At 38.3% G+C, this 21274-nt stretch overlaps 2 protein-coding genes and 1 pseudogene across 2 annotated transcripts in view; 1 reads left to right on the plus strand and 2 right to left on the minus strand.

The window, feature by feature from the left end:
* Positions 1 to 21274, minus strand: part of LOC137656812 (mitochondrial thiamine pyrophosphate carrier-like) — a 615169-nt gene that overhangs the window by 438463 nt on the left and 155432 nt on the right.
* The window catches only part of LOC137656101 (uncharacterized), a 505345-nt pseudogene that overhangs the window by 391976 nt on the left and 92095 nt on the right, over positions 1 to 21274 (minus strand).
* LOC137656809 (calpain-7-like) overlaps positions 1 to 21274 on the plus strand; it is a 95910-nt gene that overhangs the window by 60048 nt on the left and 14588 nt on the right. Inside the window, exons 7-11 of the mRNA XM_068391120.1 lie at positions 8123 to 8367; positions 10605 to 10813; positions 13963 to 14171; positions 16926 to 17069; positions 19728 to 19810. Of these exons, the coding sequence (XP_068247221.1) occupies positions 8123 to 8367; positions 10605 to 10813; positions 13963 to 14171; positions 16926 to 17069; positions 19728 to 19810 (890 nt within the window). The remainder of the gene's footprint in view (positions 1 to 8122; positions 8368 to 10604; positions 10814 to 13962; positions 14172 to 16925; positions 17070 to 19727; positions 19811 to 21274) is intronic.

A 21274-nucleotide genomic window follows, 5' to 3' on the forward strand; every position in this document is an offset into this window, starting at 1 on the left:
ATGGTATCAGGCGTATCTCCCCAAGATCGCCCCTACCTACGTAAGACGAGAGAGCCCGTTTTTACCTCGTCGTCTGAAGGTGTTTCTCGTAAGAAACTTTGGACCAAGGTCTCACGACCTTTAAAGCGTAAGTCGGTCCCTTCAGGACAAGTCCAACGTCCCGGATGTAGCCACTGGGTCAGTTCGGACTTCTTCGCTCAAGGGGTTAACTACTGCACTGTATTTGTTCTGTGGCAACTTTCCTCTTAGTAAGTGTAGAAGAGACTCTTTAGCTATGGTAAGCAGCTCTTCTAGGAGAAGGACACTCCAAAATCAAACCATTGTTCTCTAGTCTTGGGTAGTGCCATAGCCTCTGTACCATGGTCTTCCACTGTCTTGGGTTAGAGTTCTCTTGCTTGAGGGTACAATCAGGCACACTATTCTATTTAATTTCTCTTCCTCTTGTTTTGTTAAAGTTTTCATAGTTTATATAGGAAATATTTATTTTAATGTTACAGTTCTTAAAATATTTTATTTTTCCTTCTTTCCTTTCCTTACTGGGCTATTTTCCCTGTTGGGGCCCTTGGGCTTATAGCATTTTGCTTTTCCAGCTAGGGTTGTAGCTTAGCAAATAATAATAATAATAATAATAATAATAATCTGACGACTGCTCACCGCCTAAGAGAGGCAAAGCGGTACCGCTTCAGTAGCTAACCCCGTCTGTTGCCGCACCTGCTTCCGTAGACCCTAAATGGGGTTTGCTGCAAGACATGCAGTCCAAGCTTACGTCCTTGATGCAGGACTTTCATGCGGATAAGGTTGCTGCTGAACCGTCTGGCCAACAACCTCCCAAGCGATCGGTTGTGTGTCCTGTTGACGCTGAGGTAACCTTCTCGCGTCTACCAGTTGAGGTGGTTCCTCCACCGATGCGACCCAGTGTGGGTTGCCAGCCGCACGTTGACGTTAAGCGACGCTCGGAGGTGGTTGTTGACGTTCAGGACGTTCAACAACCATCAGAGGTGACTTGTTTTGACGCGGTGCGTCAACCTCCGCAACCCAGTGTGGTTTCGAATGCACAACCCAGACGGTCTAGACAGTCTCGGGTGGACGCTGTGCGTCCTCGCGCTCCCATGGTTGTTGACAGTTCACAGACTGTGCAGCAGTTCCATGACGTTGCGTCCGGTTCCGTCACGCATGCACCAGTGCGACCGGACTCAGCGAACCAGACGTTGCCCACTCCGTTGCCGTTTCCTCATCAGTTTTCGGATGAGGAACTATCTGATGAGGATGTTGCTGAACAACAAGACGATCAACAGTCAGAACTGGACGAGCCCAAGACAACTCAACCATCTTTGGACTTTAGAAAAGTCATGGCTGTATTCAAAGAGTTGTTTCCTGACCATTTTATTTCTGTGGCTCCTCGTTCTCCGCCGTCAGAGTTTGTATTAGGCATGCCTTCTACCGCACCTGCCTTTACTAAACTCGTCCTCTCACGCTCATCCAAGAGAGCTTTGCGGCTGTTAGGAGACTGGTTAGAGTCCAAGAAGAGTTTAGGGAAGACAGCATTTGCCTTTCCCCCATCTAAACTCTCTTCTAGATCGAGCGTCTGGTATGCCACGGGAGAAGTTCTCGGCTTGGGAGTTCCTGCCTCTGCCCAGGGCGACTTCTCAAGTCTTGTAGACTCTCCCCGCCGCCTTGCCATGAGACGCTCGAAGATTTGTTGGTCACCATCGGACCTGGACCACCTTCTTAAAGGGATCTTTAGGGCTTTTGAAGTCTAACTTTTTAGACTGGTGCTTAGGAGCCCTGAGCAGGAAAATCTCTTCGACAGATAAAGATATTTCTTTGCTCATTATGTCCTGCATGGACAAGGCCGTCCGTGATGGGTCCAATGAGCTAGCTGCCTCATTCACGTCCGGAGTCCTGAAAAAGCGAGAGTCTCTCTGTTCGTTCCTGTCTGCTGGAGTTACACCATGCCAGAGATCTGAACTTCTCTTTGCTCCCCTTTCCAAGTGCCTGTTTCCTGAAACCTTGGTAAAGGATATTGCCGCTTCGTTAGTTCAGAAGGACACCCACGATCTGGTTGCGTCCTCAGCTCGCAAAGCTCCCCCTTTGCCTTCATCTTCCGCTAGACCGAGGATAGACACTCCAGCGTCTCGCTTTATTCCGCCCTTTTGTGGCAGAGCCTCCAGCAGAGGAGGTGCTCGTGCCGAAGGGAAACGAGGGAAGAGGAAAGGATCCAAGTCCTCTAAGGGCAGAGTCTGACTGCCCGCAACTTCAGACAGCAGTGGGAGCCAGACTCAAGAACTTCTGGCAAGCCTGGGAGAGGAGAGGCGCAGATTCACAATCTGTAAAGTTACTCAGAGAGGGGTACAAAATCCCTTTTGTACGCAAACCCCCTCTAGCAACGTCCCCCATCGATCTCTCTCCCAGGTACAGAGAGGAAGAAAAGAGACAAGCCCTGAAACTGGAAGTGTCTCTTTTGCTAGAGAAGGGAGCGGTGGTCAAAGTCTCGGACCTTCAATCACCGGGATTTTACAACCGTCTCTTCCTAGTTTCAAAGAAGACAGGAGGGTGGAGACCGGTGCTGGACGTCAGTGCTCTGAATGTCTTTGTCACAAAGACGAAGTTCTCCATGTTGACCACAAAGTCAGTCTTAGCAGCGGTCAGAAGGGAAGACTGGATGGTCTCGCTAGACCTAAGGGACGCCTACTTCCACGTCCCCATTCACTCAGACTCCCAACCTTTTCTGAGATTCGTCTTCGAAAATGTGGTCTACCAGTTTCGGGCCCTGTGCTTTGGCCTAAGCACAGCTCCTCTCGTGTTTACGAGGCTGATGAGGAATGTAGCCAAATTCCTCCACTTATCGGACATCCGAGCCTCCCTTTATTTGGACGACTGGCTTCTCAGAGCCTCTTCCAGTCGTCGCTGTCTGAAGGATCTCAAGTGGACTCTAGATCTGACCAAGGAATTGGGACTCCTAGTCAATTTGGAAAAGTCGCAGCTGGTCCCATCCCAAACTATTGTGTATTTAGGGATGGAGATTCACAGTCTAGCTTTTCGGGCTTTTCCGTCGGCCCCAAGAATAGATCAAGCCCTGTTATTCATCCAGAAGATGATGAAGAAGGAACGCTGCTCAGTCAGGCTGTGGATGAGTCTGGTAGGGACGCTGTCATCCCTGGAACAATTTGTGTCACTAGGAAGACTACACCTCCGTCCTCTTCAATACCATCTAACTTTTCACTGGAAAAAGGACAAGACGCTAGAAGCGGTCTCGATTCCAATTTCCGAAAAGATAAAGTCTTGTCTGACTTGGTGGAAGGACAATATCAACCTAAGAGAGGGTCTTCCCCTGGCTGTTCAGACTCCCAACCACGTTCTCTTCTCGGACGCATCGGACTTGGGCTGGGGCGCGACACTGGACGGTCGGGAATGCTCAGGTCTGTGGAACTCGAGTCAGAGGAGCATGCATATCAACTGCAAGGAGCTGTTGGCAGTACATCTGGCCTTGAAAAGCTTCGAGTTTCTCCTTCGAGGCAAAGTGGTGGAAGTAAACTCAGACAACACCACGGCCTTGGCATACATCTCCAAACAAGGAGGTACCCACTCACTGACGTTGTACAAGATCGCAAGGGACCTGCTCATCTGGTCAAAAGGTCAAGACATCTCCCTAGTAACGAGGTTCATCCAAGGCAACTTGAACGTCATAGCAGATTGTCTCAGTCGGAAAGGGCAAGTAATTCCAACAGAATGGACCCTCCACAAGGATGTGTGCAAGAGACTTTGGGCCACTTGGGGCCAACCAACCATAGATCTCTTTGCAACCTCGCTGACCAAGAGACTTCCAATCTATTGCTCCCCAGTCCCGGACCCAGCAGCAATACATATAGATGCCTTCCTCCTAGATTGGTCACATCTGGATCTCTACGCATTCCCACCGTTCAAGATTGTCAACAAGGTACTGCAGAAGTTCGCCTCTCACGAAGGGACAAGGTTGACGTTAGTTGCTCCCCTCTGGCCCGCGAGAGAATGGTTCACCGAGGTACTTCGATGGCTAGTAGACGTTCCCAGAAGTCTTCCTCTAAGGGTAGACCTTCTACGTCATCCTCACGTAAAGAAGGTACACCAAAGCCTCCACGCTCTTCGTCTGACTGCCTTCAGACTATCGAAAGACTCTCGAGAGCTAGAGGCTTTTCGAAGGAGGCAGCCAGTGCGATTGCTAGAGCAAGGAGAGCGTCTACCATTAGAGTCTACCAATCGAAGTGGGAAGTCTTCCGAGACTGGTGCAAGTCAGTTTCTGTATCCTCGACCAGTACCTCTGTAGCTCAAATAGCTGATTTTCTCTTATACCTGAGAAAAGGACGATCCCTTTCAGCTCCCACTATCAAGGGCTACAAAAGCATGTTGGCATCGGTCTTCCGGCATAGAGGCTTAGATCTTTCCAACAATAAAGATCTGCAAGACCTCCTTAAGTCTTTTGAGACCACCAAGGAGCGTCGTTTGGCTACCCCTGGATGGAATTTAGACGTGGTACTAAGATTCCTCATGTCAGACAGGTTTGAGCCGTTACAATCAGCCTCCCTGAAAGATCTCACTCTTAAGACTCTTTTCCTGGTATGCTTAGCCACGGCTAAAAGAGTAAGTGAGATTCATGCCTTCAGCAAGAACATCGGATTTTCGTCGGAAAAAGCCACTTGTTCACTGCAACTTGGTTTTCTGGCCAAAAATGAGCTGCCTTCTCGGCCTTGGCCTAAATCTTTCGATATTCCCAGCTTATCGGAGATCATAGGCAATGAACTAGAAAGAGTCTTATGTCCTGTTAGAGCTCTTAAGTTCTATTTAAAGCGTACCAAACCTTTACGAGGCCAATCTGAAGCTTTATGGTGTTCAGTTAAGAAACCATCTTTGCCTATGTCAAAGAATGCTTTATCATACTTTATCAGATTGTTAATACGAGAAGCTCATTCACATCTGATTGAGGAAGACCAAACTTTGCTTAAGGTGAAGACGCACGAAGTTAGAGCTGTAGCAACTTCCGTGGCCTTTAAGCAAAATAGATCTCTGCGAAGTATAATGGACGCAACCTATTGGAGAAGCAAGTCAGCGTTCGCGTCATTTTACTTGAAAGATGTCCAGTCTCTTTACGAGAACTGCTACACACTGGGACCATTCGTAGCAGCGAGTGCAGTAGTGGGTGAGGGCTCAACCACTACAATTCCCTAATTCCATATCCTTTTAATCTGTCTCTTGAAATGTTTTTAATGTTGTTTTTTATGGGTTGTCCGGAAGGCTAAGAAGCCTTTCGCATCCTGGTTGATTTGGCGGGTGGTCAAAGTCATTTCTTGAGAGCGCCCAGATTAGGGGTTTGATGAGGTCCTGTTGTATGGGTTGCAGCCCTTGATACTTCAGCTCCTAGGGGTCTGTCAGCATCCTAAGAGGATCGCGAGGCTCCGTAAGGAAGACGTACTTATAAGGCAGAGTAATCGTCTAAGTCGACTTCCTTACCAGGTACCTATTTATTTTGTTTTTGTTATTTTGATAACTTCTAAAATGAAATAAAAACTCTTAGCTCATAAGATGTAAACATATTTAACTGGTCTCTACCCACCCCCCTGGGTGTGAATCAGCTATATATTCACCGGCTAAGTTAAATATTTAAAAATGATATTTTATTTTAAAATAAATTTTTGAATATACTTACCTGGTGAATATATAAATTAAATGACCCTCCCTTCCTCCCCAATAGAGACGCAGTGGGATGAGAAGAAAATTGAGTCTTTGTTTACATGGAGTTTGGTATCTGGCCGACAGTTGGCGCTGATGGGCACACCCGCAACCTGTATAGCAATCGCTGGCGGGTTTTTTGTACAGTTTTTTGTCTGTCGAGCAACAGAGTTGCAGCTATATATTCACCGGGTAAGTATATTCAAAAATTTATTTTATAATTAAAATATCATTTTTCCCTTTTATTTAAGCATATAAAAATTCTTCAAAATATTTAAAATCATATGTCAATGTAAATGAAATTAATTTAGCTATGTAACGAAAAAATTTCTAATCTCCGAGGTCTAATAATTTTTTTGCTGAGTTGAGTGAAGTACCACATAAAAGAAATTTAAATTTTTTGGTAAGGGGTTAGAACTGAAAGGGTTGATATCTGTCAATTGAGAGAGTGTATTTAAGGTCATGAATGACAGTGTAAGTATGAGATTATGACCCACTGCCGATCAATGTTCTGTGTAGGCATATAAAGATGCTAGTTTTGTGAAAGTTTTTAGCAGTTTAAGTGAGATATTCGCGGAAACATTTTATCATATCTTTAAAGATACCCTCTATTATGGGAAACTATAGTATTTAGAAAATATTGATAATCTAGGTGATGTGGTGTTTATTTTGTGATTTTCCTTATAGAAAGAAGATACTTCACTTAGTCAGTTTACATTTAAGAGCTGAGGTTTTATGCTGTTCTTGGAGCTAAAAACTCTTTGTTCCTATTGATCTGTTCCTATTGATCAAACCATGAACAACTCTTGCCCCAAGTGTTTGAATTTCTGGATTCATAGGTGGAGTACAGCAGAAAGATCTTTATAAAATGATCAATTGACTGATAGATGTGACTTCTAGAGGCTGGAAAATAAGAGTTAGATATTAAAGACTCAGATGATTTAAATCTATCATGAGAAGGGAAGAGGATCAGTTGGTCAGAAAAGTAGTTGAAGTGTAAGTAGAAGGATGAAGACTTGCATGAAAGTGCAGGCATTCGTGAAAGAGTGAGGGAATTGTAGACCTAGACTTCATAGGAATTAAGGTTAATGCAGCACAAGACAATAAGTGGAAAACGTTAATTTTACATCCAACTCGTAAAAGGGAAATCTGATGTAAAAACCATTTGTGATGATGATAATGAAATTGACTTATCTCATAATTATTATTATTATTATTATTACTTTTATTATTACTTGCTAAGCTATAACCCTAGTAGGAAAAGCAGGATGCCATAAGCCCAGTGGCTCTAACAGTGAAAATAGCCCAGTGAGGAAAGGAAATAAGGAAAAATAGAATATTTTAAGAACAGTAACAATATTAAAATAATGATCTCCGATATAAACTTTAACAAAACAAGAGGAAGAGAAATAAGATAGAATAGTGTGCCCAAGTGTACCCTCAAGCAAGAGAACTCTAACCCAAGATAGTGGAAGACCATGTTACAGAGGTTATGACACTACCCAAGACTAGAGAACAATGGTTTGATTTTGGAGTGCCTTTCTTCTAGAAGAGCTGCTTACCACAGCTAAAGAGTCTCTTCTTCCCTTAGCAAGAGGGAAGTGTCCATTGAACAATTACAGTGCAGAAACCCCTTGGCTGAAGAAAAATTGTTTGGTATTCTCAGTATGAGGACAGGAAAATGTGTAAAGAATAGGCCAGATTATTTGATGCGTGTGTAGGCAAAGGGAAAGTTTTGGGTTCTCCTGAATTGAAAATGTCAGTAGTTTGCTACTGCCATATACATGATATTGGCATAATTGCTTTCCTCTAAATGGTATCTAATGTAATTTCCATTAATGGTCTCAAGGGGGTTGCATGGAAAAAACCATTAGAAGTACTATAGGTAGCCTACCAAAGGGGTTTTCAGTAATTTATTACGCAAAACAAAACTATGATAATATTTAAGAGGAACTTTATATTTCTAATGAATCATATGGTTTTATGTATGGAATCATTCAGACTGTTTTTTAAGGTTTATGAGTTCATGTATTTTATGAGAGTAGTGATATTATCGTAATTTTGTGCTGTATTGGAAATACTGTACTGTGCAGTACTTTGAAAATGAAGTAAGAAGATTTTAAGAATTACAGTACATTTAGTAAGAGATAGTTCTACTTTATTCTTTGCAAATGTTATGATAGTATTTACAGTTATGAAATCCAATATACTGTTGCTGTAAAGTTTTGGGTGAGAACAAGATGTCAGAAGATCGTTTGTATTTTTAAAGTTTTATAAAGGATTCAAATGCAAATTGATAAAATATATTTTCCAAATTATGGAGACTTGTTAAGATTTTCATGCAAATTAGTTTCCAAATATAACCGTGCAGCAAACTAGATTTTTCCTAGTACATTCCTCATAAGTTCTTCAATTGTAGGGTAAACGGTTACTAATGCTGAAAAATCCTTGGTCTCATCTACGATGGAAAGGCAACTACTCTGAAATGGACAATGAACATTGGACTCCTGAGTTGTGCAAGCTACTGAACTATGATCCCAAAAGTGCTCAGACCTTCGACAATGGTGTCTTCTGGATTGATTATGACAGCCTGTGTCATTTTTATGATGTCATTTACATGAACTGGAACCTGTCACTGTTTTCTTACACATATTGTACTCATGAGTAAGTATTTTTCATGATAATGTATTAGGAAGTGATTGAAAAGGCCAATTGAGAATTCAGGGAGACAGGATAGGGGTTTATCTATTTGACTTGAGGGAACAAAATAAAATGCTAGTTTCATACTCTTAAATGATCAGACTAATTAAACACTCATTTACAATCACTTACATTCATTTTAAACAATTTACCGAGCAAGAGTAACATCAATTAGTTACCTAACAAAATCTTTATACTGTACAGAACTTTAATATTACTTAATGCTATGTAAAAGTACAGCGAGCTATAACAACCCAAATTTTTTCTTTTCATAACACACTAATGATTTTGCAGGGAGGCTCAAGTTTTTGATCAACAATATCGTACAATACTACCCTGATATCACTGTAAATGAAAACTCAATATTCCTGAGCTTCATATCGCGTATCCTGCTAATGGAAATGTTTTATACTGTACAAGATAAATGGATAGATTACTTTCTATCTTTTGAAACACTGACCATGTTTGAAGTAGCAAATCTTTTTCTCCACCTGAAATTTTGCCAGGTTCATTACCCAATAATTACACAAAAATCTATACATATCAAAAATCAGTTATCTCCAGTTGATCTCAAAATTTCAGTAATTAAAAGAGGGCCATAGAGTTTTCTCTTTTACACATTCGCCATAATATAAAAGTCACAAAAGTAAGTGCCGTACCGGGACTCTCACTCACATAAACAACCTCAAAAGGATTTCAGCAACCTGAATAAAGAGAACAGTAGTGGAAACAACGAAATAGAAAGCAAATTGAAAAAAAAAAATTATTACGAATTACAGTACTACATCAAAATTAGGAGTAGAGAAAATTGGATACATATCTAACCTTTTAAAGGGAAAACCTGGTGTAAAAATGTTCATGATGATAAGTGAAATAGGAAAAGCATTATGTTATGAATCATACGTAAATTATGCCTACTGTACTTGTTTGTTATTATTTTGAAAAGATTACAGAATAATTAGTTGTTGAGGAAAGACCTGAAACTGTAAACCCAAAATTCAATTGTTGCTTCCCTTCATTTGAGTATACTATTTGCAATGAAAATTATAGTCTGAAAAAGATGTATGTTCAAACTGCCTAGCTTTTAATATTACTAAAGCTAAGATAACATTCATTGAGGTTGAAAACAAATACTGTAGTACTAGGATCATTCTTTATATACCGTGAAGGTAAAAATGGTGCACATTGTGTGACACTATGTAGTCTACCATGTTTATTTGAAATTTTCTTTAAATTTACCTTATTAGTTTTACTTCACTCAAAAAAGATAACCTTTGGGGGAACCCTATGCGACTAAAAATATGACCCATTGGCGTAGTTCAACTATTTAGGATATTGATGATAATGATACTGTAGTAGAAATTATAATAATGATTATGGAGTCGAGGAAGAAGTTGTGCATTCTTTTTGTAATACAAGTTTCTGAGACATTCAGATATTGATCCCAGACACAGAAAACTTGTGGTTGTTTATTTACGAGATCTCACTAGTGCTAAGAAAACTTTTAGACAAGGATGATGTAGTTAGATTGGAACATGTATCACACCTGCTTTAATTTTTTGTATAAACTCCTGAAATGGGTTCCAAAGAGAATCACGGATAAGGCCGTATACTTCAATATTTATTTTTAGATGTGTCAGATTCTCATAAACCAAACATTAGGGAACAGTTAAACCATGTAAAATATAAATTTAATTGTCTAAAAGGAGAAATGATTTAATCTAAACTAAAAAATGAAATATATTTTGAAGTAATAATCCTGTGTAGTAGATATCATGTGGGTTTCTGAATGCATTCTTTGCAATTTAGCTTTATCCCACTTCTGAATCATTTTGTCTTTATTACTGTTAATCCATTCTTTAAAGACCATCCCCCCCAAAACTGTCCATAGTTCAAGTTCTACTTTTCATTTAAAGAGAAACACTGTACTTTGTGCAAGGTCCATAGTAGTCTAACCCTTTCACTGACAGTGTTGAACTTTTGATGTAGCAAAATCTTTCAAGATCACACAAACCTTAGCTTGCTTATACTGATCGGAAAGTTCTCATCAAAATCTTTTCTGTAGTTTAGGGATTTTAAAAGAAAGTTTCCTTTGTTTTTGAATTTTGACTCAAGTTACCAATGGCAGTGAAAGAGTTAAAGTTGTTATGATCCTAAGAAAGACCTGAATAATAATAATTGAACTTTGAAACTTTTCGTAGAACTTGGTCAGCTGGAGCAGGTCCAGTACGAGACTTGTACAACATTGGTGAAAACCCTCAGTACTCTTTGGAAGTACAGTCAACCGGTGGCGCTGCTGTTTGGGTACTTCTTACTCGGCACATCACGGAAATAGAAGACTTTAGAAACAACAAAGAATATATCACACTTCTTGTATATAAGACTGGCGGCAAGAAAGTGTTTTATCCATGTAAGTAATGACTCAAGTGTAATGAGCAATAATTGGTGAGGATATAGTAGAAATTTATTTAACTCTTTGAGGGCCAACTACTTTTAATGTATAATTGAATACATTTTTCCTTTGATGTATAATTTTGCATATTTTGAAAAATCTTCATACATATAAATAATAAAAGAAAGAGAGCAAAAAGCTGGTAGTAACTGGACGTAAAATACGTCTAATGGCGCTGAAGTGTGTAGAAATATCTGGACTTAGAATACATCTAATGGCACTCAAAGGGTTAATCTAGTGGGGATTTTAACAAAATCAATTTACCCTTGTATCGATGGAGATGACATTATCATTTCAACCAATCTTATCTTATAATCGTTGGAGTAACTGCATTGAAGCGACTGCTTCCTAACCTTTTAATATAAAAGAAAAGATCTCTATACCTGCCCTATATCCCCCCAAGTGATGCTGCCCCTTTGTCTACAAGCACCATCTATTTGGACAAACGCTAACCACTGGTAGAACTTTTAGCACCTGTCACTAGCGCGGTTATCATACCATCGTCTTCAGCTCAACTTATAATTTTGTAAATAAGAAATACTGTACCAGTATTTTGTTTAGCTTTTGAGGGAGATAAGGAAGCATGTCTTCCTTTGGTTTGAAATATGTGTATATTCCAACTGTTTAGTTAATAGACTTTAATAGGATATAGGTAACTGCATTCCTTTTTTGTGGTCAGCAATGAGATGAGGTGTGAGGAATGTGTCAGTTGTATGAAAATCTGGCAAAATAAGTTCGTATTTTCCAGAGTTAATGATAGTCATTTAAAAAAAAACGAGTTCAGATAGCTAGCAAGTAGTAATATGTTAAGAATGAGACTGATAGGCTTAAATCATGGCGAATTGTTTTCATGAAACAGTTTTCTAGTTATATGAATTTAAATGTTTTTTATTCCTTTGATAAGGTTGGTTGAGGGATAAAGTACACTCGTAATAATTCACCAACCGTTAATAACGTTTGTGATATTTTTCAGAGCACTAGAGAATCAAATTATTCCATCTCTGCTTTGATTCTTTTGCTTTATTCCCTTTGTCCTTAAAAATTAGATGTCTCATATGGTCTAAGACTCTTCTATATCGAAACTTTCAGTTAATATACCAAAACATTCAGTTCGTGAAACCTAGATTCTTGCCAGTTGCAATCGGAATCTGAGATAGAAGAACGGGTCAGGAGCTTGGTCAGATTCATTATCCCCTCTTCTGACTTTGTCTGTGGACTTAGCTATACTAATTGATAGTGGCACTTGCTGTATAGGAACTCCTGCCAGACAAGAGTCGATTACATTCAGAAATGCATTTGACATACAAGAGCAAAAGATTACATACTCATTTCTCCTACAACAATAATTTGATTTGTTTGTATAAATTTAATGTAATGTAGAAGCTGCTACCACTAGAGAGTTAATAAAAGCATTACTAGGGACAGATGCTTGCCAGGTGCCTCTTTTATGAAGCATAGAAAAAGGTTTAATTTATAATACAGTAATCAAATGTACTTGAATGATTTTGATAATTTCTTAGCATGGAATATGTTTGAGATTCAATCACTCTATAAGCCAAATGTAAGGTTGTTTGGAAGAAGAACTTCACTGGCGTAGTTGGTTATTCATTTACCAGAAAAATTGTGTCATGATAAAAGTAAGAGAAACTATTTCTGGTTATGTGGTGAGTTAACTTTAGGTTGCTCTTATTATTTTACTGGATATGTAAGGTTCAATTTTTCTTACTTCTATATATGGTATTTAACATAAATTGATTTATATATTAGGTATTTAACTTAAAGTTGTTTTATGTATTGGTATTCAATGTAAAACAAATAATGATACTTGATGTTTAGCATAGCTTATCCAGTGATATCTTTAACCTGGCTTCGTATTGTTTACATGTTAGGAAAACTCTTTACAAGACTGATGATTTTTCTGCTATTTAGATGATCTCCATTGTTGGGTATAAATCTAAACTGCTCAGACAAATTATTTTGCTTATATAAATATTTCATCATCTCCTCCTACGCCTATTGACGCAAAGGGCCTCGGTTAGATTTCGGCAGTCGTCTCTATCATGAGCTTTTAATTGAATACTTCTCGATTCATCATCCCCTACTTCACAGGGTGCTAAAAATCTCCTGTTTTATTAATACTATATAAATGTTTAAATGATAAATTTTATTATTAGAATTTTTTTCAAAGCAATTGTAATACGTATACGGTATGAATGGATACATTCATGGAAATCAGATCATTAGGAAGTACTGTATGTAAAGAACTACTGCAATTGACTATTTTATAAGCCTTTATTTTTATAGAAATTCAAAGCTGTTTTCTCTAGTATCCAGTAAGTTCCAACTAAAGTAAATTATATTATCTAATTGTAAATATCATTACCTCCGACAACGAAGTTAGAAGGAGATTATGTTTTCGCCCCGGTTGGTGTGTTTGTAATTTGTATGTTTGTGTGTTTGTGAACAGCTTCCTGGCCACAATTTTGATCATAGAGTAATGATATTTGCAGGGATTAATTGTTATGTAAAAAGCTGGAAATTATTAAATTTCAGTTGTCACAGTCTTCAAACTTGGCTCATATTTCAGTGTATGAAAATCCACACCAATTAATGCATGTTGAGGTCAAAGGACAAGGTCAAGCAAAGGGTTGAGAAATAAGCTGTGGCAGAGGTCTGAGTTCTACTGAGTGCTCCACTAGTTTATATAATGGTGTACTCGCGTGATATTATCAGGATGGGTATCACATGTGCGCCACTCGCCACTTGACCAATTTCATTTTAAAGGAACATTTTTAACATTTTGTTTATGTAACTCATCTTTTTATCCAAAGATATTTTTTCAACACAGGTATTTGAAGATTTCATGCATACTGTTGAAAGTGTCAAAATCTTTTTAATTAGATTTTCTTTACTGTATACAGTACCATATGTGAAGGTACCTTTCATTCCCTTGCATCTCTAAAATTGTTAGTAATTGTTGATGTAGATTCACTTGGCTCAAAAGTCTCCAAGTATGTAACCAGCATTGCTTTCAAATAAGATAACTTCAAATCTACTTAAATAACACAGAATTTCATTGATGAATATTGTCTTATGTTTAATTTCAGTTGACCCAGCGCCATATATTGATGGTGTTCGTATTAACAGCCCTCATTATCTGTGTAAGATGGTACTGACCGAGGCTGGCACGCACAAATTCACTCTCGTTGTGTCTCAGTATGAAAAACATCTTTCCATTCACTATTCTTTGCGAGTGTATTCAACATGTCCCTTCAGTCTCCACAAAATAAAGAATTACTGCAAACACAAGCAAGAGGTATGGTAACATAAGGAAATCTGCTTTTCAGATACAACCTTAATTTTTTTCTTCATTTGTCTCTATCTATTCAATGAAACTACTTGTGATTCGTGTGCTTTCATTCTAGAAGGAAAAGCTCAACTGCATTAAAGAATTAAGAATTACTACAAACACAAGCAAGCAGTATGGTAATATAAGGAAATCTGCTTTTTAGATGCAATCTTAATTTTTTCCTTCATACACCTTTATCTATTCAATGAAACTACTTGCAATTGTGCTTTCATTCAAGAAGGAAAAGCTCAAGAGCAATAAAGAATAAGATAAAATATTGTGCTATGGCATATTTTGGACCCTTTGTTCCTCTAGAAAATTGAGCCAATGAAATAAATTAGGAAATAAATAGCATCTTTTTCAATATTGACTTTAAATAGTAAAGATACCATGTTGTAATATGGTCATCTTTTGATATCACTGGAGGATTTCTAGCACCTTGTTACTGGTAAGCCATCTCCAAAGAATTTTTGTTTCTTGTGTTGTAAATCTCCAGTTAGATTCTAAATAATTGCAATTGGATTATTGTAGTAGTTTACGTTCTCTGCGACTGTAATCAAGCATGTGAAATATAATAAACATGAATGCCTTCCAAGCTGAGTACAAGTAAGTTTTGTGTAGGGGTCAAGCCTAAGAAGATTTTAAAAGTAGGGATCTTAAATTAGACTAAATGTGGATCAACTCCACAAATGGCAGGGTTTAAATTTTTTTCATAAGGCAATGGGACCTTGCTTTCAACTGTATCTATGATCTTTCAGACAAAGGATAGTTTTCTTGCAGCTAGGAGAGTTTAATCATTGTTATGAATCAAGATTGGAAATGCAGTCATGGATGAAATGGAGAGACTGATTCATATAGGAGCATTATTGTCATAGGAGGGCAGACCAGAGCATTCATCATTGTTCAGTGAAGTCAAGGAAGAAATTGGTTGACTAGATTACAAAGGGATATATTTTGTAAGTCATTGCTAACACTAGGGCATTCAGAAACAGACCAATATCTGATTTTTAATGAGATCAGAGAGCTAGGAGTATTAACAAGGTATGTTCCTGGAAGTCCTGAAGCAAAGGATTTTGGTTGGTAGTTGCAGTGCCAAGCAAGTCTTCAACATAAGATGGTCCTCTTGTTGTAGCGGTCTACAAGATGCTAGTCAAACATGAAGAGAAGACTGCATCAATGGTTGAAGTTGCTAAGAATAAATTGCCCTTATATTGCTTTCCAGTGTAGCTCAGAAGTTAATGCTCAATTATATTAGTCATTCAAAGATTTTGAGGGCACATAAAGAATGTTAAGGAGCTGTGTTTTGTAATCTCAAAATTCACTTTTGTGGTAGTCACAAAGTTGGTCTCTTTTGCCAATTCTTGAGTGGTATGCCAGATAGAAGGACTTCTAAATAGATTTCTCCTCATAAATAATGCTAGGAATTATCCTAAGACCATTGACATTATTATTATTAAGCGTTTGAACCCAACCACCAGCTTGTGAGTTGGGTCATTACCTCAACTTCCAAGATCTTCTACCTGTTTCTTACTCGGAAGAACATTGAGTATCACAATGCGAGCCTAACATGATGGTTTAGGACTATTGGAGGAAATTCAGTGAAGAATACAGTCATCTATATAGTGTATAGTCAGGGTGGAATCCATCTTTCTTTTGTACAGCTCTGTACTATACGCTGAATGCTGTCTTTCGCAAGGTATGGCTTGAATGCATCCAAAAATTCACTAGTACAGTATACATTTTGTTAAGAGCATCTGCAAGGATTTTGTTAAGGTCTTGGACAAGTAAAGTTCAACTAGTTGGACAAATAAGGTGTTGTCAAGTTGTTGGAAAGCCATAGCCAACTGTCAACTGCTAACCAACAAGAAGTTTAGGGCCATTGAGCTGGAGCACAAAGGGGAATTCAATAAATCCGAGGGAGAGGAATCGGTAGTTACCAAGATTTTAGATATTAAATGTCTTTGAAGCATCTTTGAGTTTATAATTTTTATGGTGCTACTGTTATACAGTATACTCAGATATTGAAAACAGAGACCCAACGTACCCAGCTGATAAGCATTTAATTCTTTAAACTTGTTCTTACCTGTAGCCAATCTTTTTCCACTCTTTCACATCTCAACTGTCATCAATCTTAGACATTAGTAGGCCTCTCTGTTTTCTGTCTTGACCTAGTTCGTGTCAACCACAAACTCTGACAGTTCTTCATCTCCCCTTATTGTTATGAGAGTTTATACGTCTCGACAATGGGGACAAGCGGTGTAAGATAGTGCCACTGCATTCTAAGATAGGAAAGGATGCCTTTAAAACAATTTTGCCTGTCTAAAATCTCTGATTGCTTTTGATACTTTTGTATTTATTTTTTCTTCTAAATCAGATTTTTAGCATACTATAGTTATATTGTTTGAAATTTTATTTAGTTTAAAGGATATTCAGGCATAGAATATTGTAATCCAAAATACATTATTATTGATATTGGATGATATGGTAGTTGAGTTACGAGTTTTTACGGCTTAACTGCGTACTGTGAAGCAGTTTACATGATTTAGAAAGTTTGATACACTGCGCATCACGATATTTCCCTTTATTAATTTCTTGACAGAATACAACTAAATTTGTAACAAGTGTTCTATTTAGCCCTTTTGAATTTAATTACAATTTGTTTGTAGTAGAAAATATTCTTTTTCATCCTGCTTTGTTTTTTCATGCAATTGCTAATTTCAGATTACTGGCCGGTGGAGTGGCGCTAATGCCGGTGGGTGTCCTAATCATCCTGCAACATACAAGAACAACCCTATGTACCAGTTCAGAACAGATAATGATCTCCAAGCTCTTAGAATTGAATTAAAGGCACCAAAGGAAGTACAAGTAAGAATTATTTGATTTATAGTTTCTTTTAAAAGCTTAGATCTGTTTATATAGTATCTTTTAAGTATCATCATCATTTTCTCCTATGCCTATTGACGCAAAGGGCCTCACCACCCTTAGACTCGCGCACTTGTTGGACTCCTTCCTCCTCTGGGGGAAAAGTATAAGACAGATAGAGTGGAGAGAATTCATGGAAGCGCACATAGAGATTTTCACGATGACGTATAGGCTACATACATACATATACCAAGGCACTTCCCCCAATTTTGGGGGGTAGCTGACATCAAACTAATGAAACAAAGAAAGGGGACCTCTCCTCTCTACGTTCCTCCCAGCCTGACAAGGGACTCAACTGAGTTCGGCTGGTACTGCTAGGGGTGCTACAGCCCACCCTCCCCCGTTATCCACCACAGATGAAGCTTCATAACGCCGAATCCCCTACTGCTCCTACCTCCGCGGTCATCCAAGGCACCGGAGGAAGCAGCAGGGCCTACCGGAACTACATCACAATTGCTCGCCATTCATTCCTATTTCTAGCACGCTCTCTTGGCTCTCTCACATCTATGCTCCTATCACCCAGAGCTTTCTTCACTCCATCCATCCACCCAAACCTTGGCCTTCCTCTTGTACTTCTCCCATCAACTCTTGCATTCATCACCTTCTTTAGCAGATAGCCATTTTCCATTCTCTCAACATGACGTATACAAGGAATAAATTTTTTGGTGCATTTCTGTCAATCATTTGCTGAGTGCTGTTTATGGCAAGAGATTTTTTTCAGCTTCTATTCATCCCCAACTAGGCTTTCTGTTGTATCATGATTCAATCATCTTTATTATTATTTTGTAATTTTCTTATTTTCCTCTTCTTCTTTTGTACACACAAGGTCTTTTATTCTGTGAATACTTGTTTTGCCTAGTTAATGGTAGTTCAGCCTTATTCCCTATTAATATTTGCTCATTTTGAATGAAACTGATAATGACGACAGTATAGTAATTATAATTACTGTTTAGTTAATATTTTTAATTCTTAAAATCTTTGTCTATCATTCATTAACTAATCTGCAGATTTAGTTACTCTGCTTTAATCCTGTTTGAATATATGCAGGATAAAAAAAAACATTCTCTCTGAAGTAGGAAATAGGAGCTTTAGAAAAGCTTTAAGAAATTCTTGAAATTGTTACCTATATATCTGCATAACTACTGCTAGAGAGTTATTGGGTCCTTTGACTGGCCAGACAGTACTACGTTGGATTCTTCTCTCTGGTTACGGCTCATTTTCCTTTTGCCTACACATTCTCTGAATAGTCTGGCCTATTCTTTACAAATTTTCCTCTGTCCTTATACAACTGACAACACTGAGATTACCAAACAATTCTTCCTTTCTTAAGGGTTTAACTAGTGCAATATAATTGTTCAGTGTCTACTTTCCTCTTGGTAAGGGTAGAAGAGTCTCTTTGGCTATGGTAAGCAACTCTTCTAGGAGAAGGACACTACAAAATCAAACCATTGTTCTCTTGTTTTGGATAGTGCCATAGCCTCTGTACCATGGTCTTTCACTGTCTTGAGGTAGAGTTCTCTTGCTTGAGGGTACACTTGGGCACATTATTCTGTCTTGTTTCTCTTCTTGTTTTTTAAAGTTTTTATAGTTCATATGTGAAAGATTTGTTTTGATGTTGTTGCTGTTCTTAAAATATTTTATTTTGATTGTTAATTACTTGTAATTTCCCTATTTCCTTTCCTCACAAAAAAAAGTATCACATTCCGTTGTTCATGTCACAGCCGTCTTTTCTTTGCTCATAGTGGCTAATCATGGTTCATGGGGTTTCATGACCTTAGATGTCAGGATGCCAGAAAACTTTCAATCAATCACATAAAATTATTATTATTATTATTATTACCAGCTAAGCTACAACCTTTGTTGGAAAAGTATGATGCTATAAGGCCAAGGGCTCCAACAGGGAAAAATAGCCCTGTGAGGAAAGGAAACAAGGAAATAAACAATCAAAATCAAATATTTTAAGAACAATCCAACATCAAATTAGATCTTTCTTATATAAACTATAAAAACCTGAAAAAAAATAAAACAAGAGGAAGAGAAATAAAATAGAACAGCGTGCCCGAGTGTACCCTCAAGCAAGAGAACTCTAATCCAAGACAGTGGAAGGCCATGGTACAGAGGCTGTGGCACTACCCAAGACTAGAGAACAATGGTTTGATTTTGGAGTCTCCTTCTCCTATAAGAACTGCTTACCATAGCTAAAGAGTCTCTTCCCCCCTCCCCCCACCTTGCCAAGAGGAAAGTAGCCACTGAACAGTTATGGTGCAGTAATTAACCTTTTAAGCAAATGTGTTTGAGGACAGAGGAGAATATGGAAAGAAGATGCCAGACTATTCAGTGTATGTGTAGGCAAAAACAAAATGATCCATAACCAGAGAGAGGGATCCAATGTAGTACTGTACTGTCTGGTCAGTCAAAGGACCCAATAACACTCTAGCGGTAATATCTGAACTGGTGGCTGGTGCCCTGGCTAACCTTCTACCTATTATCCTCGTACTTAAGGGCACTAGTCTTCCTTTTGGTGTTGTTATTATTACTATTGTTTTTTTGTTTTTTTTATTATTGATGGTTGCCTTTTCATTCTTTTATTTTTGCCTGCAGATTGGATTTGAAGTCATATGTGTTGAAGCTAAAAATACCCAAGCAAGTGGATACTTTTCAAAAAAGCAATCTGGAGCCTACAGGTAAGTAAAAAAAAATCTAGTGTGAATCAGCTTTTAGGATAAGTGAATGGAAATAATAAATTTTTCAATATTAATCTTACCCGATGATCATGTAGCTGTCAACTCTGTTGCCCGACAGAAATCTACGGTCGGGATACGCCAGCGATCGCTATACAGGTGGGGGTGTACACAACAGCGCCATCTGTGAGCAGGTACTCAAGTACTTCTTGTCAACAAGAACTCAATTTTTCCTCTGTCGTGCCACCGGCTAGACCTACTTGGATACGCTGTTGATTCTGGAGTTATTGTTCACGATTTGGTGATGTATTTGCTCTAGAGTTTAGCCTTCGCTATTCAGGAAGCTTTATCATTAGCTTAGCAAGCTTTTGGAATTAATTTGATTTAATTATGGTGACGAAGAGAGTATGGACTCTTTCACTTTTAAATGGCCGACCCTTCCCTTAGATGGAAGTGTTGGTGTCGAAGAGAGTATAGACTCTCTTTCACTTTTTATGACCCACCCTTCCCTTAGACGGAAGTGTGTTTAGGTTTTTGGTAATTTTGCTTAACAAAGTTATAGATTTATTTTATATCTCTCCGCCATTTATAGGCCTCTTCGATTAATTTTCCATTTATTATAAACTTATAAAAATTAATTTTTATGTTTGTTTATATGCGACCTTTCCTAATAGTAGGCGGTCCTTACTTGGAACCGAAGTTAATTAACATTGAGCCCGTCATATCGTTTTTCCTGTTAAGAATTTATGCTATTTTAATTTTAATGTTTTTTGAAAGAATTTCTTTGATAGTCTCGTACTGTTTTCAAAGTTGAACTAACGTTTTGTTTAGTCTCCGCAGTTGTTGACGTTCAGAACGTTCAACTTGCGCTCTATCGTTACGATAGAGAGAGAGTATTTCACGGTTTCACGTTGCAGTAAGAGTAAACCGATTCTAGCGTTTCGTTCATTCTTTCTGAGCTTAAATGGTTTTAATTCTAATAAAGGAACTTTTTATTTGGGAAACCTTTCAGTTTTTTTCCTTTAACAAATATGTTTTAACGATATATATAATTGGGCTCATCTCTCAGGTTCTAAGTCAAGAGAGAGAGAGAGAGAGAGAGAGACGGAGGGAGAGAGAGGACGATAAACGTTTCGTTCAAGCGGGTAACGTTGTTCTCGTTTTTTGCTCTTCTCCCTAGTCGCTATAGGGGAAGAAGGTAAAACGTTTCTAGAGTTTTATTCTTGTTCCCAGGCTTTATGCGGTGAGAGATTTTAAACGTAGTTTATTTGATCTAGTGTTTAGTCTCTTTTCCAGCCACTGAATTCTTTATCTTTCATTATGTTTTTCTGTTACATTGTAATACTGTTTTCGCAATTACTACCTTTTAATGAAGGATAGGATTGCGTGTTTCAGGTACAAACCACTTAAAGTTTCGAGTTCAGTGAAATAAGTGCAAACAGAAAATCAAAAGTGATAAAGTGATAT

The sequence above is a fragment of the Palaemon carinicauda genome, chromosome 17 (genome assembly GCF_036898095.1).
Source record: "Palaemon carinicauda isolate YSFRI2023 chromosome 17, ASM3689809v2, whole genome shotgun sequence".
NCBI classification, from domain to species: domain Eukaryota; kingdom Metazoa; phylum Arthropoda; class Malacostraca; order Decapoda; family Palaemonidae; genus Palaemon; species Palaemon carinicauda.